This window comes from Anolis sagrei, chromosome 2 (assembly GCF_037176765.1).
Source record: "Anolis sagrei isolate rAnoSag1 chromosome 2, rAnoSag1.mat, whole genome shotgun sequence".
Classification (NCBI taxonomy): domain Eukaryota; kingdom Metazoa; phylum Chordata; class Lepidosauria; order Squamata; family Dactyloidae; genus Anolis; species Anolis sagrei.
The window spans coordinates 60,647,711-60,675,602 of NC_090022.1; the positions used below are offsets into that span (position 1 = coordinate 60,647,711).

Below are 27,892 nucleotides of genomic sequence, written 5' to 3' on the forward strand. Positions count from 1 at the left end.
AAGAAGTGTATAGATTAATTAATCTTTCTGGGGGACTGAGTTAGAAGGAGTTTTAAACATATGAATCATTTTTATTAGAGAGTTCTAAACAATTTGTTATGTTTAGTTTTATGTACTTGTTTTATAATACCGAAAAACTAAAAACAATCTATCATCATACATTGAATTGACTGATTACTGTAGATAACACCTGTAGGAAGGATGTGGGATTATATTTTGAATCAATGTAATATGCAAATACTGGCGGGGTGGGGGGAGGAGCTTGGTGGTGATGCTTTCCCCTGTGGGATGAGTAAATGGTGAGGCGGGTGATGGAGCGATGGTTTCCCCCTGCTGCCCGCTGGATTTGTCCCACTGCATGGTGAATCTCCCTGCTATCGCCTGCCATGTGGACCTCAATGTGTTGAGGTTCTCAGTCTCAATGCAAAGTATAGGGTGCACAATCACAATGCACAACATGTAACCACAATGCAAAAAAAGGAGAAACGATCACAATGAAAGAGTAAGATGGAAGCTACAATAAGCAATATGCAATGCACAGCTTGCAAAGACGACAGAAATGAACATGACTTCTATGCAACTTTGTTTTTTCTATAATCAGCAGTATACATATATTACGTATTGGTTACTTTTTGACCCTGTACAATGTATACATGCATATGTCCCTAACAGGACAACAACCCATCATTTATTTCAGAGAAATGGAAATATATTTTTGGGAACACTGCTGACTCAGAAACTGGCTGGAGGGACAACTGCAGCCACTCTAAGCAGGTCTGGTTACCTGGTGTTGCTGCAAAGCAGTAAAATTATGAAGCATTTGGGAGAGGAACAGCTGGTTGGAATAAGAATGCTACTGAGGAGCAATTGTGTCTGCAGTGAATGCTGTCTCATAAGGAATCAGGTAAATACTTTCTGTTAGAGTATATAATTGTTCTGTCATTAAACAGAGGCCAGTATGACTCACTTAAATGTGGAAATGTCTATCACTCAACATGATACATAGCATTTTAATATTCAGAGATGTTGAGCTTTAACAGAGGAAAGAGGGTTGTTTTAGTGTGCAGTAGTACATTCAGAGTGTTCATATCATCGATGAATAGTATTATCTTTGTGGCTATTGGGCTGCAGACCTGCTCAAAATCACCTTCGTTCTATTGTCCTATTCTGATGCAATCTATGTGGGGATGCTACATAACCCTGCTGTCTGGTGTGTGTGTGTCAGCTGTAATGGAAAATAGAAGTCATTTATGTAACTAGGTGTGACTCTAGTTATCATATCACAGCTGCAACACAACATCCATTCAGCATAGCATAAATATCTGCATGCCAGCACTACACAAGCCCCATGTGCAATAGCACCATTGGACAACATATGTAAAAGACTGGGCATTGTTCCACACTTTGTAACCACAATGTACTATAGCAAGGCGAAACAACAATGTACAATATTGCTGTTAAATGCAACAGCACATCTGCCCACTGTCAGCAGAATAGGCATGGTGCAATATATGGGGGTGTGTGCCAGTCAAAGGGTACATCTACACTGTAGAATGAATGCAGTTTGACATCAATATTTGTGATGGCTTAATGCTATGGAATCATGGGAACTGTAGTTTTAGCTTTTTCTGTCAAATGTTGCTGGTACCTCACCAGCTCCCATGGTAGGCAAAGTGCTCACGCCGATCTGCATTAATTCTACAATGTATGATGATGATGATGATGATGATGATGATGATGATGATGATGATAATACTTTATATTCCGCCCTTCACACCCCTAAGGGGACTCAGGGTGAATCACAAGTACACACAGCAAACATTCAATGCCATTTGTATAGACAGTACACAGACAGACAGCACAGAAGGAGGTGTTGTTTTGATGCCATGGATGGTTGGGCTCGAGTCCACAGGGGGTGGTGTCGCTCCATCCTCTATGATGAAGAGCCATCAGGACTTCCTCATTCCAGCATTTTCTGATCTTTTTATTTCTGGCGTTGTAAAACACATCCCCTGCTTTTAGTGATACCTAATTTCTCTAATTACAGCTAAAGCTGTTTGCTAACTGCTTAGGTAAATTGTGAGCAGGGCTGACGGTCGGCCACTCATGCCAATTTGGGGCTTTGAATTTGCAACCTTTCGGTTGATAGAGCTTATAGTTGTTGATGATTTACCAGCTGTGCCGTGCCCTGCAGTATAAATAACTGTATGGCACAGTAGTTGTTCTTTATGTTGTCAGATAATTTTTAATCTGTGCATTATTTGTTGTTTATTTTTATTTCCCATATTGCTTTTATACAGTTGTCATGATAAATACTCCTCTTATCCAATACCTGACTTTAAGCAGGTTTGGAGATTAAAATCTTCTTAAAATTCAAAATACAGTTCTCAGTCATCAAAGATGATTCCCACACATTTACAACATGCTAACAAATGCACAACCAGTAATGTAACTTTTTCTTGATTGTTGTTAAGCTTGATGTATAAAGTGATGTGGTATGGAAGAGCGCGGTACACTTGTATGTCAGGAAATATAACCATATTTATTTGAAAACATGCTGTAATCTACCAGAAACAAGGAAGGATCAGAAAATAACCTCAGAAGTAATTTAATCCAGGAATTTTCTACTACAGTATTAGGTAACTACGTGGGGCTGCCCTTGAAGACGGCCCGGAAGCTCCAGCTAGTCCAGCGCGCGGCAGCCATGTTGTTAACCGGAGCGGGACGCAGGGAGCACACAACGCCCTTGCTGTCCCAGCTCCACTGGCTGCCGATTTGCTACCGGGCCCAATTTAAGGTGCTGGTGTTATCCTACAAAGCCCTAAACGGTTCCGGCCCAAAATACCTTGCGAACCGCATCTCGGCCTACGAGCCCACGAGGACCTTAAGATCATCTGGGGAGGCCCTTCTCTCGGTCCCGCCTGCCTCACAGGCACGCCTGGCGGGGACGAGAGAGCGGGCCTTCTCGGTGGTGGCCCCCCGGCTGTGGAACTCCCTCCCTGCTGAAATCAGACAGGCGCCTTCCCTCATGGCCTTCCGCAAGGGCCTGAAAACCTGGCTCTTTGAAAAGGCCTTCAGCTAGTGCTATGTTTTTTGGAATGACCACCGGAATGGACTATGACTATGAGACTGGCTATGACCCCAAACTAGACGAAGCGGATTTTTATATGTTGTGTTATGGTCTTATGCTACTGTAAATTGTTGTCCTTTCTATGTTATGTACACCGCCACGAGTCGCCTCCGGGCTGAGAGTGGCGGTTAACAAGTGCAAATAATAAATAAATAAATAAATAAATAATAACTATCCAACCTCTATTTAATTAAAACTAGGAATGGGAACTTGATCACTTTCCAGGGCAGACTAGTTCACTGCTTGAAAGTTTATAGCATTATGTCTTTCTTATGTCATCTTTCTTTTAATTCAAACCCATTGGAGTTGGAGCCTGACATCTAGAATGGAGCATTCCAAACATTTTATGTTAGTGACACACCTTTTTAGACATCATTTCGCAACACAGAAATTCAGTTCTACTGGCAAACCAGAGTTTAAACCAATCCCTTATAAGAGATATGGATATACACATGTATTATAAGAAGAAATGTATGGGGGCACAACATATCTCATTGAAATCTTTATATTTTTTATGATGTATTGCTTATTTCACATAGACTCAGTGGTTTCCCATTATGTTCACACAACACACCTACATACCACAGCAGACACACTAAATTGTCATGACACATAGTTTGGAAAGTTCTGATCTAGAGCAATGGAGAATAAATCTGCTCCGCTACCTATGTGACAGTTATTTAAATATTCATAGATCTGCCCTATCACTTCTTCACATTTTGTCAACTACAATATACACACAAAATGAAAAAAAAACACTTCTCATGATTTGAACAATATCCTTCTGAAGTAGCAAATTATATCAACCTTTTTGGTTATTGCATCACAGCCCCTGGTTGTGCAATGGTTAAACCCTTGTGCTGGCAAGACTGCTGACCAACAGGTCTGCGGTTCGAATCTGGGGAGAGTGGGTTGAGCTCGCTCTGTCAGCTCCAGTTCCCCATGCGAGGACATGAGAGAAGCCTCCCACAAGGATGGTAAAACATCAAAACATCTGGGCATCCCCTGGGCAATGTCCTTATAGACAGCCAATTCTCTCACACCAGAAGCAACTTGTGGTTTCTCAAGTCGCTCCTGACACGAGAAAAAAAAATCACATTGCTAACTTGTGTTTAGTTTGTGATCTACTGAAATCACAGGATACTGTTTTCAGCACAAATAGTTGCTACAGAAAGCGTTGCCTAACATGTTTGTTCATCTGCTTTCCTTTTTTTTACTTAAATGTAAAAGTTTACAGTCACCTTTATTTACATTGATTTTATTATTTTTGGCCATGTGCTCCATCCTGTTAAGATATTTTGAATCCTGATTCTTATCTTGCAAGAGATATTCATTGACCCTCCCCAGCTCAGTATAATCTGCCAATGTGATGAACATTTCCCCCACTCCTTTGATGAATTCATTTAGTAATATCTAGAACAGACATGTGAACAAGGATTTGTCTAGTACAAAAACATTGTAGCATACCATTGGTCTCTCCAGGCTGACCGGGAGTTATGGGTGAAAAAGTATTATTTGGACACTTACTAATAAATGACCATCGATCTGCAAATTCACACGGGTTTTTTTTTTTGGGGGGGGGGGGATATTGTGCTAAGACTGTGTTCTCACCTTCAAAGGAAACCAAACCAGGAAATACTGGGTACTAGACATGTGCATTCGGAGCAAACTTTGTCCCATTTTGTGTCCCGACTTTCGTTGAGTGCCCTGATCCTTTTTTTGAAAGCCTCCCGAAATTGGGATAGATGTTTTTGGCTCATTTGTTTTGGGGCCAGAAAATCAGACCATTATAGGGGAGCTTCCCACCCACTGGTTCTCCTTCCTGGCCTGTGGCATTATTATCTACCACCTCTTGTTTCTACACTAGAGTACTAGAGTAGAAGGTGCTCAGCTGCAGGCATGCTCTGGGCCTGCCTGCCTGCACGCCCCACCACAAACATCCCACCACACTCCAAGAGTGCATGTGGTGGGGTGTGCAGGCAGGCCCAGAGCGTGCCTGCAGCCAAATTGCAGACCTGCCTGCCCTGTCATTTTCCAAGGCAAGGAGGCCAATTCAGATTGAGCAGATTTTTGTGTGGGGAGGGGGCTTCTCGTTATGTGCTTCCAAAGAAATGGAAGACACAAAAGAAATGGTAGAAATGAATTTTACACACAACCCTATTGGATATTATTTGAAAGTGAAAGTAAATACATATCTTTATGATTTACCATGTATTTTATAGCAGATCATTTACTGGGAGCTATTCCCCTTCAAATTAATTGCACAATACCCAATTATTTCAATGGAGAATGTCCCCATGGATTGTGCCCATTACTGTCTAGTAAATGTTCCAAATTGTGATTTTCTCTTCCTTTGTATTTTACAAGGAAAAGTTTGCCTCTAGGATTTTATTTGCAAATACAAGTAAAAAAAAAGAGTCCCAAGTATAATAAAATTATTACACATTTTTATTCTGAAGAATGTTTTGCATTTCTTTTTATACAAAATGATGTAGGTCAAGAAACAATCTGCAAACCTTTAAATTCTTTCCTGGCATTTTAAAGAAGTGATTCAAGAAGAGGTCGGTAAGGTATCCATAGCAAATTGCCACTGTGTACAAAATGGTTACAGGAGCAGAATTCACATATGTCACACTTTGATAAATGTGACTGATTGCTACCTATTTTGTTAATATAGATAAAACCTGATCAGGTTACTTGGCCACAAGCCAATTGATTCAGTCTTAAGAAAACAGACACTGGACAGTACAGGTTTCCAAAATCGTATTAGCCTCAGTATCACTGCATCACAAACAACATCCAAGCCCTCCTTTAATTGCATAAAAATAATTCTGGAAACAGTACACATGGAACCACAAAATATGGGGGGGGGGGGGATCATCCTATATGTCCAATATTTGGAATATCTGGGATTTGTAAATAGTAGTTTCATCACATATTCTGCTTCAAGTCTAGCTTTTATATGCGCCTGCCAAAGCAATACTTAGTAGTTTCAGCACAATCCTATGCATCTTTATTCAGAAAAAATGCACTGTATTCCATGGGGCTTACTCCTGGGAAACAATGCATATGACTGGGATCTTAACCTACGAATAGCCATGTATTTAACCGCATGGTTAAAAGATATCTTGTTAAAATTGGCCAAGTTTGGTTCTTTATTTATATTTACCTGTTATTGCAGGAGTTCTAGCGTAAATAAACAGACAGCTTGTTGTCATTCAAACGAGATACAGATAATTCCACATCCCTTATCTTCCTTATATCATACTATAAATAGTAATCTTTCATGTCTTCCATTGTATAGCAAGACTGTTATTGACTCAAAATATTTTTAAAAAAATCTCTGTAGCATCAATTGTTTTAAAATCTTTACCTCAAAAGCATTTTACAATGAAGAAATAAGAGGTGGCTCTATTTAAATATTTAATCCTATAGCTCTATACAGTCCAAGTAAAAATACTTCTATCTAGAATCCTGTGGAGAATAACAATAATTAGGCTCCATAAATATTGCTGCAGTTCAATTACGGTACAATAATTACAAAATATAGAACATCTCTTTACAAATACAAATGATTGTAGATTACAATTTATTTACAATAATCTCTGCTATATAATTTTTTAAACAAACTATCATATTTGACTTTACTTTAACCTGGTTGCAAGTGCATTGGTAAAAATGCAATTTATTCCAGTATATTTTGCCCTTAATGTGACAGTCATAAAACAGACTATCTTTAATGATATTTTGCTATGTAAACTGGTGTTACATATGAGAGAAATGCTTTTCAGCATCAGTCCAATAAAATAATCTCTTGAAGGAATTTGACAAACTGGATTAGACAAATGATAATAACAATAAAAAAATAGGAGGCAAATTTGAAAAATAAGATTGGAGTGGATATGTGAAACGCAGTGGACATTTGATATGCTATGTAAGCAGAGGTAATGACATTTTGATTGTCATCACCACATCCTTCTCCTGAAGACATTTATTTTCAGTGCCAAACCTTCCACTGAGAAACTTTTTTCACTCTAAAGGGCAGCAGCACAAAACGGAAAGGCAGCTATCTTTCAAATTTTCTTTCATCATTTGAAAACAGGCTGGTTAGAATCTCCATGGATCTAAAGATCAATCTTCATTTACCGACGAGCTCAAGATTCAGTAGCCAAAGGCCTTGTTCTTCTGTAGCAAAGGCCTTCTCCTGCCACTCGGATCCTCATTCACCCTACTGGAGACTCTTATTAAAAAATAAAAGTATGGCTTCCTTGCATTGTGACAAAATCACCCGTGCAAAGCTTGCTTCCAACTAGTGCCTAGCATCTTGGAAATATGAGGCACTTTGTTTATTCAAAATCAAAGATATTTTTCTTACTAAATACTATAAGGTTGTAATGCATATCATTTCATCAGCTAAATCTTCTTCATATTTATTAATCTCTGGCTCTTCATCACTATAGCCAGGACCAAAGTCTTGAAGTTCATAATCTTGTCTATTTAAAATAGGGAACATATCACCATTGGCGCCATTGCTAATGTTCCCATTGAGAAGGTTACTTGCAGCACTTTCCATCTCATCAATAGTCATGTCACAAGCATCTGCAATTTCATGTTTTGTGGCAGAAACAAACTTTGGGTCCTTTGCGTATCGTCCTAGTCCTTCAGATATAAGTACCTGGAACAGATATAGAATAAATGTTAAGGACTAATTAGGTATTTAGAAAGCAAAGGTAAAGTAAAGTTTCAATATTTTCATTTCATTTTATATAGTGTAAAATCTTGAGCAGAGTTTGGAAACTTCTTAAAACAGTTAATTACAGCGATAGTTTCATGGACATCAATGTAGTCTTAACCAAATATTTACCATTTCAAAAGCTAATACTTTGTTATCAAAAAGTACTATTGTATATCATTGCACATTAGCCATCACTGCATAATACTTGCACTCCCCTTTATGGGTCCTGATTTCAGTATTTTAAGATTCTTCTTAAAATTTTAAGGCTGGGATAATAGCCACACCCTTGATTTATTGCAATGTAAACAGGCTAGCTTTTCCTTCTATGTGTTTTTCTGCCCTGTTCTTTACCCATACTTACTTGCTAAAGGGCTCTACCCACTTGCCCGCACCCTTCCAGTAAGGTTGCATCACTCACTCACCCATCCATCTGCACATTTTTCCTTGCTCAACAGGCACACACCCCCTTTTAATAAAAATATGTAACTATTATGTGATGAAATATGGTAGTTACTTTTAGTTACTCTAACAACATCAGAAAGCTATAACTTGCTTCTCTGAGGTACCAAACACAAATATCCTTTAACTAATTATAAATAGGAAGGCCACCCCACTCTAACTAACGTATATCTACACATAGATGAATCAGCCTACATATCCCCAAAACATTAGATCTCATCTGATCTTAGGTATTAAGTCAAGTCAGCAGTTGTTAATATTTGGATGGCAAACCACCAAGAACTGGCAAAAAAACTGTGTGAAAGAATTGACAAAACACAACTGAGAATTTCTTGTCCAAGAAAATCCTATGAAATTCCTAGGGTGGCTATAAATCAACACACAACTTGAAGGCAACACAAGCACACACAGAACTGTCTTTACTTCCTGTGAGACTGAGAAAGAGGGAGTTGCCCAAGATCACCCAGTGGGTTTCCAAGGCAAGATGGGGATTTGAAGTCATAGTCAACCTCTCAAAATACTGTACCACATTGGCTTCCTATTGCTAACATATGCACATCTAAAAAGCACCAAACACAAAGCATAACCAACTATTTTTAGTTTAAACAATTACCATCTGTATTAACACTGAATTATTATTATATGATGATAAGAGTATGCATTCTTGCGGTAGAAATATTTACATTTATAATGGTTCATTTTTTGAATGTTATTTTCTTGGCTGTTTTCTCTAAGCTCATTACTTAAAAAACAGAATGCATAAAACAGTATTCTCATGCATTTTTCTGTAACCAAATCAATCTTGTCACACAATCATTATTAAATTAAACCTTGATTGGGTTTCTTCTTCACAGAAGCTCATGTGCTTTAGAGTGTGGGTGTAAGTGATCCAGTTTACACCAGGGTGCCTACACTTGGGAACTGGGTGAAAAATTATTAAAAAAAGCCCCACAAAGCTCCACTGAATATCTTAATCCACATTCCGATCTGGATTGAGTGTTTCTGTCAAAATTCAGGATTTTTTATTACCTGCTGGCAAACAGCTTCCCCAGCAGTCACCTTACGGTTCGGCAAAGCAAGGCAATACATCTGAGTGTTCCCTGGGAATGCTGGGCATTTAGGTGGACACTTTATTTATTTCCCAGTTGAGCTGCAGCTCCTTTCTTATTCTGACTGCTTTCCCATTGCTGTTTACTTGAGCATTCCCTATTAGGTATTCACTCCTTTTTGTGCTTTCGTCATATACAGGAGAAATTCTGAGGATTTTATGACTGGACTTGGGATTTCTGAGCATCATGTTGTTGCTAGTGAGATGCAAGTTGGACCTTGCGGGGGGAGGGGGGATATTTTCTGGACACCCTGACCTTGAACTGGTTTTAAGCCAGATTTTACTGCCTCTATAAACAAGACCTCAGATGATGCCTCCAGTGAGTTTGTACTCAGATGAGGCACTGGAGAAGAACAGTCTCCAGCACTTCAACTTCAATTCAGTTTGGATCATTGTCCCATGCAGCATCCCTATAATTTGAGTTTTGATCTTGTACTTATTTTCTTCAATTACATGTTTATATTGTTGTTGTTGTTGTCATCATTATTTTTTGGTAAGCAGAGTGGAACTGGCCATTGGATCTGTAATAGAATCTTTCACAATTTCACATTGTTTTCATAGAACTAGGGACAGAAATTACAGACTGCGAAAACAAACACCAGATCGATCTGAAACCTAGCAACGATTGAATAAAGAAAATGTTTATGTTAGCTGAAAGCTGTGCTCTGCTTAAAGTAACCCTTACTGCGTGCTTGGGTTCATACAAGAAAACAAAGCAAAGTGCACTGATTCTCATTCTAGCTACAGTAAAGTTAACAATATAATATCACTTCTAGTGATTAAGGTAAAATGGACTATGTATAATACTAGGCAATGCCCCAGTTTTGAAAATTATTTAATTCCCATCACAAAGTATAAAACTAAAACCTGAAGTCTTACCGCTTCTACTAAACTGTCCGCACTTCTCTGTTTGTCACTGTGCTTATGCCTAAAGTCACTCGGTACAGTCAAATTAGCTGGTGTAAATGTCCGATAGGCAATATCAGGATCATCCGTGTACCAGGAACTCCTGTGCAAAGAAGGTAGGCTGCCATTCATATATTCTGTAGAGTCAGCTTGGTCTACTTGGATGAGAGGAGTATAATAAGGAGTACGATCACGATTGGGTGGGGTGGCTGGTGGAGTGGCCCACGAACGTGTTGAACGACTAGGAGAATGTCTATGAGCTTTTGTGGCATCCAGACCTGCAACAGCCATGACCTGAAGAAAAGATGAAAAGGTAATCAGTTCATGTGTTTATAGAGGAGGTAGCTTGAAGCATAACTGTAACTACTAACCAAAATGACTTGCTGTCTCAAGTCTTAAGCCATCTGTTGGGGGGGGGGGGGCTTTGATGGTGCTTTTCCTGCATGACAGGATGGTTGAACTAGATGGCACATGTGGTCTCTTCCAACTCTTTGATTCTATTATTCTGATTCTATAATTCTAAGTAAGATGTCATAAGATATTTTTTTTAAAAAAAATTCCATAAGAGTAAAGAACAGAAGTATGTTCTTTAACTGACTATAAATGACCCAGTGTTCATTTTGTTCATACATGGAGCTTTGATTTCCAATTTCTCTTTTCTGCTTCTTTTCATAAAATTTGTAAAAATAGGACTTAAAATGTTCTCTGTTTGGAAGTTGCCTGGGGGCTGGGGAGTTTGTGGTTTGTGTCTGATGCGAAGAGGTCAACCTGTAGCTCTCCACAGTGAATTTGCAATTATGTCCAGCCTCCATTCCCAGCAATTTAGAGTCTGGTGACTCAGAAAGTCTGTTCCCTTGTTCAGAGAACCCTAAATGTATTGTGTTCTGCTGAGATGAAGAGGATAATCTCCTCAGCCCAGGAGAGGAGTTGCTGGGTTTTCTTGTGTAGAGAGATTGTCAGGTTGAGATTGCTTTTGCCCCATTAGATTGTCCCCTTATTTCTGTGTTGCAGCCACCACTCTTCAATGGCAATGGAGCTCCCTCTGAACTCCTGGCTGTCACCTTTTGGATGTGCTGAGATCATAAACTGGTTAAGTAGACATTCCAGTCTGACCTCAGCAGAGACCATGCTTACAGGGAGTTCCATGGCTGGAGAGGACCAGTGGCAGGAAAACAATGATGGTAGCAATGTATACACAGACAATTGATCGGGCCAGAAATGGATTGAATCCAGCTATCCAGACTGACACAAATCATGTACTAGTATGTCCAGCCTCTGCTAATTGGGGCCTTTAAGTGTGTTTTGCAGCCTTAGCTTCAAAGTTGGAGGCACAAATAAGTTCAGCTTCTAAAGGGGATATATTCAATCATCCCTCCAATTTTCAGTGGTGACTCTGAAAAGGACAGTTGTTGTAGTGGGGGTTGCTGGTGAGTGTGCATCCTTACTGCTGCCATGAGAAGAGGATAAGAGTGCTCACCTGTCTTTCACTATTCAGATATAATTGAGGACTGAGGGACTCTAAGCAATGATGCAACCTTTAGATTTTGTTTTACTTTCCCCATCCTCAGCCCAACCAAAGAAAAGCAAGCAGAGACAAACAAAGACAGATATAAGGAATGAAGGAATAAAGAATAGAGGTAATAAAGTTACAACAATTTTAAATAAAGAAGTGGAGAAGAAGAAAAAGGCAAGTATCCAAGGGAAAGATAGACGAATAGGGTTAGACAACTTTTCCTGGGCTAGGCAAGATGAAAGAATTGGGGAGGAGTTAGGGATCCAATAGGAATACTTTCTGCAAGCATCCCTTGCTTCACCTGGGCAGCAATAGGGGTCAACAAATTCATGGATTGCTCCTTCGTTTCTGGTTTGGAATAAATTATGTGCATTTTGACTATAGCAATTCAGGAGGTAGCAAAGTGCAATCTTGTTGATTGTATATTCAGAAGCAAAGTCCTTGAGCTCATTTAGGTTTATTTCCAGATGAGTGAGCAAAAGGTTCCACCTCTAAATCCACATTTTGTTCCTAAACCAGTTTTTTTTAGAGAATTAGAAATAACAATAACGATTAACACAATGCTTAACACAATTAATTAACCTTTATGCCTGCAAACCACAATGAATTGAATGTTTGAATTTACCACCAATTAATTACATGGATGTTGTAAGTGCTGATCTTTGCATGTTCTCAAGCAGTGGCATACAATTTTGCATCTGAAACCAAGTGTGCATTTTCCTTAACTCACCTGCTGTTGCATTAAGTGCAGGGGTAAAGCAGTGCGGTGAGGAAACGTAGGGGAGAGGGGAATTTCATCTTGACTGCTCTGTCTGCGGAGGCATTCAAAATTAAAGGAAGAACGGCGATTTGCTAAAAAAATAAAAGAATTAGGTGTTACTATTTCCCCACAACAGTTTAGAGAGACTGTGCTAGTATGTTGCAACACAGATGAGAAAACTCATTGTTCACATTTAAGAACTGCTAAGCGAGACATTTTGTTGCTATTGTATCTGTGCAACCTCTCATTTTTCTCTTTCCAGTGTTTCAAATTATCCTACTGCCATTACAAGAAGTTTCCCCCTCGTTTTCTTCATCTAATACACCACTGTTATTAGGATGTGTTGATATTATGTTTTAAACCTACCTAGCAAAAAGTCGGCCCTCCCCCATTTGTATATAAAACAGAGCAGACTGCTGCCTGGCATTATTATAGCTCTTGGCTGTCTTGTTAAAGATTTCAGTCATCTTGTTAAAGGTTAATGCTTAACTCTGATCATTATCTTGTCTGAGAAAATGGTTTTATATAGCATTTCTATCTCAGAAATTCCAAATAAATAATTTATGGTGGATTTTCTGATGTTGATGGGAATTGAAACCCAACAACACCTGGTTGTAGACTACAAACACCCATGATAAAATGGCAAACCACAAAGTAGAAGGGAGGGTACTGAGGGGGTATTGCTTATATGAGAGAGAATCTGCAACTTTATTATTATTTATTTATTACTTATTTATGATATTTCTACCCCACCTTTCTCAACCCTGGAGGGGACTCAAGGCAGCTTTACACATAGGCAGCTATTTGATGCCATTAAAACATTGTACAATTAAAATGAACATTTTAAAATAGAATTATAAAATACATCAAAACACTCAAAAACATTTAAACCAATGTCACCACTGTTAAACCATGCTATTCATGCTAGCATTTTTTAGCAGTGACATAACTTTATCACATAACAGAAGAAAAATGGGGGTACAAATGGCAAACATCAATCCAGAGTAAAATAAATCAGTTGTGACTAACCACCATGTAAGCTCTTCCTGATTTGGCAGGGTCCCAGTTAATCCTCAGCCATCCCCCTTTGTTAGCTGCTTTTAAAATATCTGTTTTTCTCTTCTCCTACTTTCCTCTCAAACCTGGCTTACTTTAGTTTCAGTTCAAATTTGAGCACTCCCAGACTGGGGGTAAACCCATGATGAAGCGGGTTTAAGAAACCTGCTTTGCCATTGGTTTTCAGCCCATGCTTGAACAAAATCCTAGGCTTTCCCATGAGTGGGGGTGGGGTGGGTGCCCCCATGCCAGTGTGGTAACTACTGTGATGAAATGGAGCCACCCTAACCCCCAAAATCTTCACTGGGTCACCATGATGCCAGCCCTCCTGGCATGTAAAAATGATGCCAGCCCTCCTGGCATGTAAAAATGGTGCAAGATACAATTTGCTCATAAAAATAATGCACCAGGGAGGGCTGCTGAAGTAGTATCATAGTGATCTGGTATGGATTTTTTTTAAAAAAAAGGCTTAGGAGGGGGGTTGGGAAGAGGGTGGGCACCATCTCACATCTTTGGGCTCCAGGAGCCCAAAGGGTGCAAGATGTGTTTGGAGAGGGACCCTGGTGAGTCCCCACAGGTCCAAAACCCTATTAAACCCAGGCCTTTTAGGAAGGCCCAGTTCTAACGGGATATCAAATTAATTCAGAACAAAGCAGGGTATACCTGCTTTGTCCCGAATTAATTCTCTCTTCACAGAGGTGCCGTTTGGATGTCTTAAGTGAAAGCAATCTGCAAAAACTTCGTCTAACTTGTGGGTTATTTCTCATTCATAACCTTTTCTCTCTTGACCAATTCTCATCTGTAAAATATTGGATGGTATTCCACTCATAACACATGGCTTCTTGTCGTGCAAGTGACAGGAAGCTGCCAGAAAATGAGTCACTGCAATCACTGTCCTATTTACTGAATTTTATATCAATATTGTATTCCATTCATGTTTACACAATTGAAAGAATTTGTATGGGAAAAGGCAATATAAATCCCCTAATATTCTTTGCCAAGCTTAGTACCTAACTCTTTCAACAGAGAAACTTTGATTGCATCAGTTCCAGGAGAAAGGATGCAAAACCTGTTTATATGTATGAAAGATTATAGTTATTAATATATCTTGGGTGTAATCTTAAATCAAATGTAAATATATCTTATCCTGTCTATGAATCAGAAAGGCAGTTGAGTTAATCTGTCAAAATAAAACCAAAAAGATCACTGTGCCACCTTGAAAACTAACAACATTATCACAGAACAAAATAAAGCTCTTTGCTATTGTTTCTCCATTATTCTTCTAACAGGAGTGAAATGTTTACTTTGAATATAGTAGGCTTTACAACGTTGATTACGTGCATTTCTACATCTAGCTTTAGCAGGCTTGCATGTGGCTTTGTGGCTAATGTTGCCAGGTTGTCAAAACAGCAATAAGGTAGTCAGGCAGCAGTTCTCAACAGGTTTCTGTTTCATTTGAATACCAAATAAAAGTACTGATCTCAGTTGTCTTAGCCACATATTTCCCTGTAACATTAACTTAGGATCCATAAACTACATGATATACTTCTTTCTGGCTGTATGAAGGGCCCACACCTAACAACAGGGAAAATTTTTTGCCATATTGTTCAGTCACAATAAAAGGAAGTGTCCCAACCTTCAAAGCAAGGGAAGCCTGCTAGCCTTATGAGGTATAAACTTTCCAGCCTTCAAATTAGGAACCTCCCTTATAAGAAGTGATATTTGGCAACCCTGTTTGTAACCAATAATTTTGGACTTTAAATCAACAACAATAACAAAAGGGACTTCAAAGCAATCATGGCTTGTAATGTAAGAGCAACAGACTGGTGTATGTTGCAGAACTGTTCCTGTTCACAACTGGAGTGGCAAAAGAAATCATGTCATGCAAATAGCAACACAAACTGAGGAGGTACCCTGGATTCTTTCATGTGTTTGGGGGAAAATAAATCAGAGAAGTGTGAAGTTCTGTGTTTGCATAATATAATTTGTTTAACTGCTCTGACTATGAACAGGAGCAATTGTGCAGCACACGGCTAAACATTGCTCTTACACTACAGGCCCAAGTTCCTGTGAAGCCCAAACATGTCATGATGTGCCTATTTGCCTCACTGTTGCTTATGGCTTGGACTTTAGGCATTCAAAGACGTGAGACAGGAATTTGTGAAGGCTCTCCTCCAATTTTCCAGCTCCTGTAACTGTTGTTAGATCAGTCACACATGTCACAGCCAGCTTTAGCGGTTCTTATAGGGTAGCTATAGGGTAGGGGTAGCTCCCTCTAGCTATTTCTTTTGCTCTCCCTAAATGAATTTTCTGAGGAGAATACACCCAAGTTTTCTTCTTTTTTACTTCACTAGAGAATCTGAAGTAATTACCTTACTTTTCACCATAAGCTCATGCGGCCATGGTTGTGACTCAGCAAACCATGTTTTGTTGTGATGTGGAAACCCAGACCAGAAGCAGTTAGTTTAAATTATTTGTCTGAATAAGTCAATATCTGAGGATGGTTAATAAACCTTGGTTTATTGAGAAAAGCCATTGTCAGCATTAAACACAGTTAGTGACATTTGTTTGTTTGTTAATTTCATTTAGGAGGCTTAAAACGTCAAACAAAGAAAAATAAATTCTCATATTGCTACAAATATATAAAAATGTAAATATATTTCAATTGTTACTAAGCCCAATGAAAAATGCTCCACTCTTCTGTCTGTGGCTTTTCTGAAGGAAGTAAAGGGAAGGTTAGGGCAGAAATAAAAAGTTCATGACATTATGTGCTCGGTAGTTACTTAAAGAAATTGCAGTGTAAAATTCTTGCTTGTTAAAATGTCATCCTAGTGTTTCTGAATGACTTGTCTCTTCAAGTGTGATGGCATAGAAATCACTAAATAAACTTGGTAGTATGCATCCAATGAGAAACTATATATATATGATATGAGCTTTTCTTGTCTACTCACGTGTAGGAGTTGGAGGTAGCAGCCGTCTCCTTGGAGATCTTTTGGAATCATAACACATTTGTGACTCATCTTCCTCATAAAAACCATGGGGGTGATGGTAACCTTTTGGTCGTTCATAATCTAAGTCATTACAGTGATATCTACTGTGATAGTCATGTCTGTGCCTAAGATAAAGAAGCAGATTGTTAATGACAACCACACTAGCAATTAGCCTTTTGCTGAGTAGCTCCTAACCTCTAATGCAGACATGCACCTTGCTGATTTATTCTATAATGTATAGGCTGACCCACTATTTAAAGACAGTATTAACACATGGGGTTTTCAGCAATCACAAAATGGGTAATATTCATTTGCATATAGGAAAAGATGCATTAATCTGGGCAGGTATTCTACACAGCCATATAACCCAGAATAGCAAGACAGATAATCCACAATATATGTTTTGAACTCAATTATCTGAGTCCACACTGTCATATAATCCAGTTCAGTGTGGATTTTACAGAGCTGTGAGGAGGGGGCCTAAGAACTGTTCAGCAGTGAAATTCACTTCCTCATAGTGTAGTAGAGGCTCCTTCTTTGGAGGCTTTTTGGTAGATGCTGGATGGTCATCTGTCAGGGATTCCTTGACTGTGTTTTGACTGCATGGCAGGGGGATGGACTGGTCTCTTCCAACTCTATCATTCTATGATCAATATACTGAACTAAGTATAATTAATTAACCTTTCCTGGCCCAGCCTCCCAAACCCCTCTGTCATTTGTTTCTCAAGTTGCTGACAGACTAGATCTCCTTTTTCCTATGCAGCTGCTGCCCAGTAAAGGAGGTTCTGAGTTTGTGGCAATATGGTTGTGGCAATAGTGTCACAAAAATAAACAAGTAGTGTTCATGAACATGGAAAAGTTACAGACAAGTAAATGCAGGTAACTATTCAATATTCTTGATCATGACTTAATAACAAACCATCAGACTGAACTTACATTATGGCTATTATCATTCTGTTGCACAACTATAAGATATGTTTTATTAGTTTGCGTGCTTTCTTCTCTTTCCTCTACCTGACCTCTTTTCAGAACATATGATTCTCTTGATATTGCATGTGGAGACCACTCACAGTGCAGAATTATAGAAGTCTGACATCACTTTAACTGCCATGACTCAATCCTATGGAATCTTGGGATTTGTAGTTTATTGTGGCACCAGAGCCCTATGACAGAAACTACTATATCACAAACTTACAAATCCCAGAATCTAATAACATTGGACCACGGAAGTTCATGCAGTTTTAAACTGCTATAATTCTGCAGTGTAGACACAGTCATAGACAACAATCCTATACTCATCTAAAAGTAAATCCCATGGAACCTAGTGGAGTATACTCCTAAACTGGCACAATTGCAATGGTAGGCACATAGGATTTACTAAATTAATTTCATAGTGGAGACAAGTAATCTTACCTGCTTCCTGACAACATACTATCATCTTCATAATATTCTTCACCACTATAATACTCCTGATCGTCCAAATAACAATCATCATTATAATAATCTCGAACTTCATGATCTTCTCGACATATTGTGGGTAGATGCCGATCACCTGACTCTGACCTATATTTAACACAAAGATGTGGGAATACCATTTTATTTGGTTTATATTTAACTCAACCTCTTAAAAGAGAAACTCTTACATAAATCTTCAGTAGCTACATAATTGTGTTACAATATTGTTCATGGACTCCAATATTCATATTATCATGAATCTGCATATATGCCTATATTACCATTGTTGTATATGGAAAATATCATACTTGTTATCTTCAAATTGAGAGAAATTGACAAATGCAGAATAATAAGGAAACTTAACAAGATATGCTGCAGAAAACACATTCAAAGGCATCAACTCACAACAGCACATCATAGCTGCAAACCCAACTTCTGAAGCAACCAAATGACCATCAATGAAACCAAGCTACTGTGCTTTTACAATGACTTTGAATCCTAGACCACTGTTTATTTAAACTGTGAGTCCCCACCCCAAATGGCGTCCACTTAGCTAAATGTTTGGGTCACAAAAATTGGTAACAGTAAAAGGTTTCTGAATGCCACCCAGTTACACAAATCTGTTAGCATCAGCAGGTAATGTTTACAATGGACTCTACAAAAATGCTTTAGCTGTACTTCATAAAAACTAAAATCAGTCTGTTTAGCAAGCCTTTCAAATGCTGATTTATTATCAATAAATGTTTGATTTTTATACCTAGTTTTGTACACTTATATATCTGGGGTCACATTAAAATTTCTCAAGCAAAAAGGAGTTATGATTATACAAGTTTAGACCCAGAAGCAGATTTCCGCCGCCCTGGACTTTGGGGAGAGACAAACCAGCAGTATCTGCTGAATTTACTCCTCTCTCCAACTGCCATTCCTTTTTTCTTGTGTGATGGGTCTTATTTAGATTGCAAGCTTCAGAACAGGGAAATGTCAAACTAACAATTTGTAAGATGCTCTGATAGCCTTTATGGCTGAAGAGTGGGATACTCTAAATAAATACTCATAAATAAATAAATGTCATGTTTTACTTTCACTAGACATTATAAGATAAATTCACGAGGGAGATGTGGGTTAATGTAGTGCTAAGCTCCCTGTAACCCTACTAATTCTATCTCATTACAGAATGGCCTTAATATGATGAGCAATTACTAAGGACACCACAGTATTTAATTGCTTACTGACATCATTTTAAAAACATGTGATTTGCCATTGCATGACCTTGTATGTATTTTATATTCTATGTACTTACCTAATATAAGCTTCATAATAGCGAGATCTATTGAAGAAAGGAAAAAGGATAAATCAGTGAAGGTGAATGAAATAGTGTAATTACTGTTAATGAAAAAGAAAGATAAATCAAATTTCATGTTATATTTGTACACTGAATCAATCATTTTTTTTAAAAAAAACAAACATTTTAAACTGGAGAAGGGAATCAAACAGCTTTTCAGATATTATGACCACAAATCACTATTTGTGTTCCTTACCATCAGCAATATGACACGGAATGTCACAGTTCTTCACTATGAAGTTTTGCGTGTGGATGGGCAACACTCCTCCCACCAACAAAACCCAAAAGATAACACAAACACACGGCTGGAGTGAAAAATGGCCACAGCTAGTTTATTGATTACAGGAACAAAGAGGTTGGCAGCCAGGCATGGGTTCTGGATCATGATTGGTCAGCCCACTGCTGACCAATTCTGCTAAACATGTCAAGGTGCCACCGGCACAATACCGGCCCACATTACACGGCACCCCTGAGGACCACGAGACCAACTGGTGGGGTGGCAAGTTGAAGCAGGCACAGTGCCTGTTGCCCAGGGCAGTCCTTTTGAGGGCTGCTGGGCAGTGGGAAAGGCTGGCCCCCAGCCAATCAGGAGGCCTGGGCAGGGCCGGCTGCAGGTTGGCCAGCTGGCCAACTGGCGGGAAAAACGGCACAGTGCAGGGGGCTTCTGAGAAGTAGAAGCCCCCCCCCACCATTTTGTCTGGTGGGAGAATGCCCCCCCCCCCCGTCACAAGAAGCCTCACCCGATAAGTTGGGCAATGCATTTTGTGGGGACTTATGGAATCAGATGGCCAAATGTATGGAAATAGATGAATGAAATGCTACACAGAAACCATGGTCAAGAAGATCCTATTACAGTAAAACCCTCATGCAATAGAGCATAGGTTAAATGGTTTCACACTTTCATCACTCATACACCAAGACTTCTATGACCTCATTGCACAAGTAGGCAAAGGACAAAGGCAACCAATGTGTTCATTTGCAAGCAGTGTTAGTATGCTTACAGAACCTTCAGCTTTAGTTAGCTTTTGGCTCATGTTCTAACTGAATAAAGCCAATTGTTGGGGTGTTTTGATTGTGCTTTTCCTGAATGGCAGAGGGTTGAACCAGATGGCCCATGTGGTTTCTTCCAACTCTATGATTCTAAGGACTCCAGGTGAGAGATGCTATACTATCATTAAGCTAAATAACATACCAAGGCAAGCGAGACAACCAAGGATAAGTGGCAAAAGAACCAAAATGAATCCAAAGATTAATCAAAGAATTGACAATATTAGCTTTGCAATGCAGAACAGGAAACAAAGTTTTTAATTGTAGTTCCAAACTCTTTAATATTAGCAGTATGTACAACATGATTTGGAGATAACAGTGAATTCAGAGATATATTTGGATTTACCTCCTATTGGCTGATCTTCTACGCTTTTCATGACGATCACTCCTGGAGTGTGAACGCCGCCCAGTTTCAGATATATGCTCACGACTTCCAGACCTCGTGTGTTTTCCATTAGCCACTTTTGACATGTTGGCATTATTGAGGTTAACATTTGTTGAGTTTGGAACATGCTTCCCTACTGAGTTGTGATTATGATGGCTATGATGGTTGTGATGGCTATGATGGTTATGGTATAAAGAGTTTGCTGTTGGAGGATGCACATTTTTCTCTGTAGTTTCACCCGAGGATGGAATAGAAGGCCTTTGGACATGCAGGGGACGATGCGTAGTATTGATCTGCTGAAATGAATCTCTTGTCTCGCTGCTAACATGGTTTACATGGTTTCCAAAGAGTGTACCATTTCTCTGAAATAAAATAGTAATAGTTAATTAATATAATACTTTGCTACGAAATCAATCTTGCATCAGACTTGTGCATACTCTATGTGGCGCATCCAGGGTCCCAAAGTCAGGCTGTTGTACAGTCATAATGCTCTTTTTATTAAAAAAAGGACTTGGCGTGATATGGAATGTGCCCATGATCATGGCAGTTATATCATAATGTCCAATTCATAATTTGCTAGCAGTGCCAGGAAGCAATTGTTTTCTTAACCTTTTATCAAGCATTATGCCATAGATACCCAGATTATAGTGCCTGCAGGTGATAGCCAAGCAAAATAAATTCACCTGAAAATGTATCTATGGCAAATAAAAATCATACTACAAGCAGCAGAAAATTTATAATATCTACTTGCTATGACTGACTTAAAGCCATGCCACAATCATGATGGTATTGCAAACAATATAGAGGCCTGTGATTTTACTCCTATACAGGCAGAAGTTCATGTTGGGCCCTACTGCATTGGCCAACTATGTGGCCCTAGTTGACCATCCATGCAGCTCAACCTCTATGGATGGATGGAAGTTCATACAGTGAAGTGCTCTGAGTTTCTTATTTAAAAAGGTGAATACCATGCAACTCTACGATTCTTTTACACCTAACCCAGATGCTCCAGTCTAGCCAGGACTAAGATGGAGATAGGACCAGTATCTCTTGAAGCTCAATCTAGAGAAGACAGAAGCAATGACAATTGGCAGAAGGAAATGTCTGATGAAGAGTCTGCCTTCAAAATCTTACATCCCCATTATTAGTATCCATGCTGGTTTTAAATGTATATGTATGCATCTTCAAATCACCTGTTAACCTATGGTGATCACATGAACACCACAGGGGGTTCTGAAGCAGTGGTGATTTTGCCAGTTTCTTCCTCTGAAATATAGTCTGCAGCACCTGGAATTCACTGGTAGCCACACATCCAAGTACTAACTAGAATCAGATATGATTTATTGCCATTGGGGTATTTAGTCTTAAGTGACTAAAACTTCAATGTTACATTTGCAGAGAAGGGCTTTATTTTGTTCAACTTTATTCTATTGTCAGATTGCATTTTTATTCCCAAATTATAAGGCAGTTGACTCACAGGTTAAGCACAAGATGACAATAATGTGTTGTTTGGCTCTACTATGGTATTCAAAAATCTACTGCTTCTGTATATAGAGTCTACAGTTGTTGAATTCAGCTGACTTCCACTAAACTTATGTTGATAACTAAATAATAATAATAATACCAATTCATCAGGATTGCAGTGTGTAGGAATAGAGATTCAACCACTCCTTGCCCAGCCATAATTGTGTGCTCCTGTTACTTTTAGAAAAAAAATGGTAATTAGAGATTTTTTCCTACCTGAAACAAATACCACCATAACTGAGTATTTTCAATGAAAATCATGTCTAGCTGTGCTCTAAAGTCCTCATGAAATGAACTAGAGGTGGAGTGATATTGTAAAAGAGTTATTTCTTGGGATGTTTTGAAGTGGAGCAGTTTTCTATTTTGGAAAAGGATATCCTCTAGTCACTATATTTCTAAGAAATGCTGTTACCAGCAGGAAAGACTTTCTACTCTTCTAATGTAACTGGCACATTTCCTAAGATGACTTTAGCAAATGCCACAACAGAGACTTTCTGATCTTAAAGATTTGAATCATTCTTTTCCATCCACAGACAGAGAACGAGGTCAGGGAAAAAAAAGAAAGCATATCCAAATCAGTGGAGATGAGTGCATGAAGGGTTTAATTTCTTGAAGTCCAGCTCAGTTATATCATGTGCCACAGCTGCAGCATGGGTTCTCCTCCTCACAAAGACACAGGTGGGAGATAGGGTGAACACAAAGAAACAGGAACCTACCTAAATATGCAGCCCTCCAATTGGATGGCTTTTTGTCACTTGCAATTTGCAAAGAAGGAGAGGCACTTGGAGATAAATACTACTCAGGGAGCACAAGGAGAAAAGCAGGGGCACAAAAGTGATACCTCATCTTAAGAATTGGTCTTTACAATGATGAGGATTTTCAGGTGCATTTCTTAAGAAAAGGCAAGAAATTCTGGAATGTACCAAAATACAAGGAATGGCAAGGAAAGAAGGGACTGAAGACACATTTTCCACACGTTTGGTAAAGATAAATAAAAGAGAAAAACATCTAAGAGATCTGAGAGACAGCTGCTCAAAAAAGAGGGAGATGGTTAAATGCAGGCCATGATCTGATAGCTCAGTGCCCGTGGCAAACAAAGGCACCAGATTTATCAGCATTGCACCTGGCCACATCAACAGGAGAATGAGCAAACTGATCCATTGGAAAGTGAAAAATCCACAATGAAACTTCCCCCCCTCTGTTCTCCCAGGGACTCAGGAGCTCAGAGAAGGAAAGAAGAGCAAGGACAGTCTGGGAACTGAGGAGGAGAGTGACTCATCCCAAACTGATGGGGGAAGGCATCCCACCCCTGCTCAGACCACAGAGAAGACCATCATACAGAGGGGGTGACAAAGACAGATTTAAAAGGAAGCATCCATTTCCTTTGGGCAAAGTTTGACACTGACTCAGAGGCACAGGAAGCATAGAAATAGAGAGAGAGAGATTCCTGGTGCCAACATAAAGGATCTAAGTGCTTTTCTTCAAAGTGCTTTCAGAGACTTTTGGACAGGACTGTTGAAAATAAGTGAAAATCTGTAAATGGGATCCATATGCATGCTTCAAAATGTTATGTATTGAATTGTAAGAATATAACTATAGAATAATTCAAGATCCCATTGATAAATTCACCAGGGGCAGCCCCAGACTCTCATGATCTCCTCATAGAATAACACAACAAATGCACCAAGGTAATATTACACTGAAGCTTGGGCTTGGACTTTAACACCCTGAACTTCTCTACCTCTTTTAACTGAGAAGGGGGAAAACTGACTAAAGCTTAGACAGATTTCCTCAAGTAAGCAAAGATGAATTCTGCTACAATGCGTTCTTGAATGCCTTGTAGTAAACATATGTCTCCTGCACAATAGGTTGACTTGCTCTGCTATATCACTAAAATAAGAATACTACCCTCACTCCAGAACCTCGACAGATAAATCATATATTTTGGTTTTTGGAGATTCTTGTATGGCACAGTCATCTTGCTCTTCAAACTACAAGAGCCTCATAAGGAAGGATTCAGCAGAGCTGTAGACAACACAGCATTTATTTATTTTCTCTTTCCTTGTTTTCTTTGGTGTTGAACTCAGTCATTGGCTCATGGTTAAAAAACTATGGATCAGGAGGTGGAAAGGATCTGGCTTTCATTGTTACTGCCCGTTTCCTTAAAATATAAGACATCAGCGAGATCCTGCTTCTTCATCAATCTGGTCTGCATGGCCATGTGTTTGTCTGGTTATGTCAGACTGCATATTCCTTAGTGGATATGGTTTTTGGCAAACATATCTGGCAGAACACTTTGTAGGGTACTCAATATGTGTCTGCTGTAATGGACTGGCTTCCTCTGCTATGTCACTGAAATAAGAATACTACTTTCCCTCTAGAAACTCCACAGATTTACCACAAATTTTGGTTCTTGGAGATTCTTTTATGAAGCAATCTTCTTGCTCTTCAGAAACATCATAAGGAAGGACCCAGTGTGATTAAAGAGTTGAGTGAAGTGGCCAGTTTAAGACCCATTGTGTTTTCTTATCACTTATGCATCTTAAGACTTGCTAAAATGTAAGTGTCTGCCTATAGAACAATTGTATGTTCTTTTAAATTTATTGCCGGCCTATTATTTACTAGTGATTTGTGATACCATAACATTTTCTGATGAACATTCTAGATTGTTCCCCCTGACTGCATTATTTTCTGAGAAATACTAATTGGTTGCCAGAAGAAACAATTTCCCAAAAGTAGAAGACTGACCCACAATGTAATGTCTAAGAACAGATAATGTTGGCTAAGTCTGAAATTTGAATTTTTGGATCCATATCTAAGGTATTGTCAATCGTATAACTGAGAAATAAATCAAAAGCACTGAAACTCTTGGAGAAATCTTGAATACAGTGAGCAATAAGGTTTACTGTGTTATTTTTTCAAACATCATAAAGCCAATAAATATGTTATACAATTGTTTACTTTATATACTTCCTCTTCCTCATGGTGATTTTGCTCTGGTTCATCTTCTTGTAAATCACATGATATAGCTCGCCGTATTTCAGGTCCAATGTCATGAAGTGTCCTTAGTCCAGCCTAAATGAGTAAAACATAATGTGTTAAAGATAGCCAGATTTCCTCTTTTATATTCAGCACAGAGTTTGAGGAATGGTGTTAGAAGGACTTTCTATATTCTCACAGTAACACTATGATGGCATATATTGGTGTCAGATTTTATATCGAATTTAAGTGATTGGGTGCTATTGCTTTTGCTATTCCTCCTGCCCCAGGCCAAGCCAAAAAGGTTTTGCCACAAAATTAATATGAAGTATAATATTCTAGACTTCATTCAGGTCAATTTTAACCTAGTCCAATGGCCTAAATTGAACTATTAGTTCTAACAAGAGTATTCACATTCAGCAATGGAAAGTTGTCAGGTGTATATTGAGGTAAAATCCATTAATTCATTGGGTCAGCTCTAGAGGAAGAATAGACATTAGATTTATATTAATTGATTTCTGTTGTTGAAAAATAGCATTACAAAGGCTGAATCTGGTATCCTAACCACAGGAGGAAGATGTTTCTATGCCTTCTCAAATATCAGACATTAGAGAATGACAGAATTCATAGATGGAAATATCCACATTATGCAAAATGAGCAATTCACACAACTGGACTGATTTACTTGAGTACTTAAATTTCACAGAATCTGCAGCTTTCTGCCCCTTGTTTGATAATGGGTTTTAGTATAGAACTCTCTGTCATGAGTTCAAGAAGAGTAGAAAGCAATCATGATGATTAAATATTAATATAATCTCTGGTGACTGCACAGTTAAACGGACCAAACACACCATACAGGAATCAGACCACATTCAATATCAGTAAGTGAACAGGTACACTCTTAACTAAAACTTCATTCATGTCTACCTCTACCTTTTCTTCCCCTTCCTCCTCAGCTTCAGCTTTCTTCTGATATTCATATCATGGAACCTTTCTAACCAGAGCTTTAAAAGGTTGCTATTGTTACAGTCTACTGTGATTTGTGGAAGTCCTATCTTAGAGGCGCTTTATTTTCCTCTGAGACTGAAAGAGTGTGATTTACCCAAGGTTATCTAGTAGGGTTTGATGGCTGAGTGGAAATTGGTTTCCTGGTATATCAGAGTACCAGCCTAATACCACTACACTATGCCAATTATCATGGCCTTTGAATAGGGATACATAAAAAGAAATATAGCACCATTCAACATTTAAAATGTGTAATCCCATTAACAAGAAGTGTAACCAAATTAGCAAAATCAATTAAAGCAAAAAGGGGAAAACAGAATGTAATGATTGGCTTCCTTTTATCCTGTAAAATTGAATTGCAGGAGGAGAAGAGGAGAAGTTTTTCACAGATCCATTGCTACTCCACTTTCCCCTTAACACATCAATTTCTTCATTTAGGAAATATGCATATTAGCAGTCTCCTAGTTCTATGCATATATTTATGTTAGTTGTTTTGCTTGCAATGCTCAATGTGACGCACTTTAAACACCTATAGTTAAATCTCTCAACAGAAGTGCAAACATTGTGAAGTTATCTTTACAAAAATCAATGGTAAGAGTCTGTAGAATAAAATCTTCACTCGTTACTCTAATTTCTCCTTTTAAAATAAGTTTCTAAAACAAGTGGTGGCAACACAATTCCAGGATTTCTAGAGTGAAACAGATTACTTATGACCCCATCAAACACATCAACTCCATCAGCCTTGGACATTTTCAAGTCTCTTTTGGGGATGAAGTGCCACCCCGGCCACCACACGCCCTTGTGTGCCCTTTGGTGAAGGCCCCTTCCTCAACTGGGGTGGAAGCATCCTTGGATGCTTCCCTCATAACATGGGGGGCTTCCTGTGTTGTGCAGGCTCCAATGGAGCCAGCACAGATCCCCCCCCCCCGCAGAAAGTTGATGCTTTCCACATGTGATGGGAGAAAAGTCACTGTGAGGGAGTTGCATACAAGGTGATGGATTTGTCCTGTTACCCCTCTCTTTCCTCCATGAAGCCAGGTGTAGTGTGACGCTTCACATGGCCTTTGTGATAAGGTCGCTAGAGCCCTTCTAATCTGGCTTCAGGCCTTGGTTACCTTGGCAGAAGACTTATACCAGGAGTGGGAAAGGGAGGAATGAGTCCCTCTTGGTCTTCTTAGAAGTTTCTGTGGCATTTGATACCATCAACCTGAGTATCCTTCTAAATCATCTGACTGATATTGGACTTGGGGGCACTGCTTTCCAGTGGCTCTGGTCTTTCTTGGCTAACTATTCTCAGAGAGTGGTGTTGGAGGACTGTTGTTCAGTCCTTTGCCCATTAGCCTGTGGGGTTCTACATAGATCAATACTGCCCCCTCTATGGTTTTCAACATCTGAAATGAAGCTGAAGAGCTTTGAGGTTGAGTGCCATCAGTATGCTGATGATATTCAGTTCTAGCTCTCCTTTAGAACTGATGCCAACAAAGTTGAGGTTGTACTA

The 27,892-nt window shown here is 39.0% G+C and overlaps 1 protein-coding gene across 22 annotated transcripts in view; it reads right to left on the reverse strand.

The window, feature by feature from the left end:
* Positions 1 to 5,560: 5,560 nt before the first annotated feature.
* CACNA1D (calcium voltage-gated channel subunit alpha1 D) overlaps positions 5,561 to 27,892 on the reverse strand; it is a 272,363-nt gene continuing 250,031 nt past the window's right edge. For 19 of the 22 annotated variants that reach the window (XM_060766053.2, XM_060766054.2, XM_060766052.2 and 16 more), the window contains 8 exons: positions 25,372 to 25,485; positions 20,848 to 21,248; positions 19,413 to 19,439; positions 18,071 to 18,220; positions 16,619 to 16,782; positions 12,582 to 12,703; positions 10,312 to 10,632; positions 5,561 to 7,805 (listed from right to left, as the gene is read on the reverse strand). In XM_060766053.2, coding sequence (XP_060622036.2) covers positions 7,512 to 7,805; positions 10,312 to 10,632; positions 12,582 to 12,703; positions 16,619 to 16,782; positions 18,071 to 18,220; positions 19,413 to 19,439; positions 20,848 to 21,248; positions 25,372 to 25,485 — 1,593 coding nt within the window. In that variant the 3' untranslated portion in view covers positions 5,561 to 7,511. Of the gene's footprint in view, positions 7,806 to 10,311; positions 10,633 to 12,581; positions 12,704 to 16,618; positions 16,783 to 18,070; positions 18,221 to 19,412; positions 19,440 to 20,847; positions 21,249 to 21,854; positions 21,949 to 25,371; positions 25,486 to 27,892 lie in introns of those variants that run through there. The other 3 variants (XM_060766056.2, XR_009630816.2, XM_060766051.2) reach the window with 3 other exon arrangements.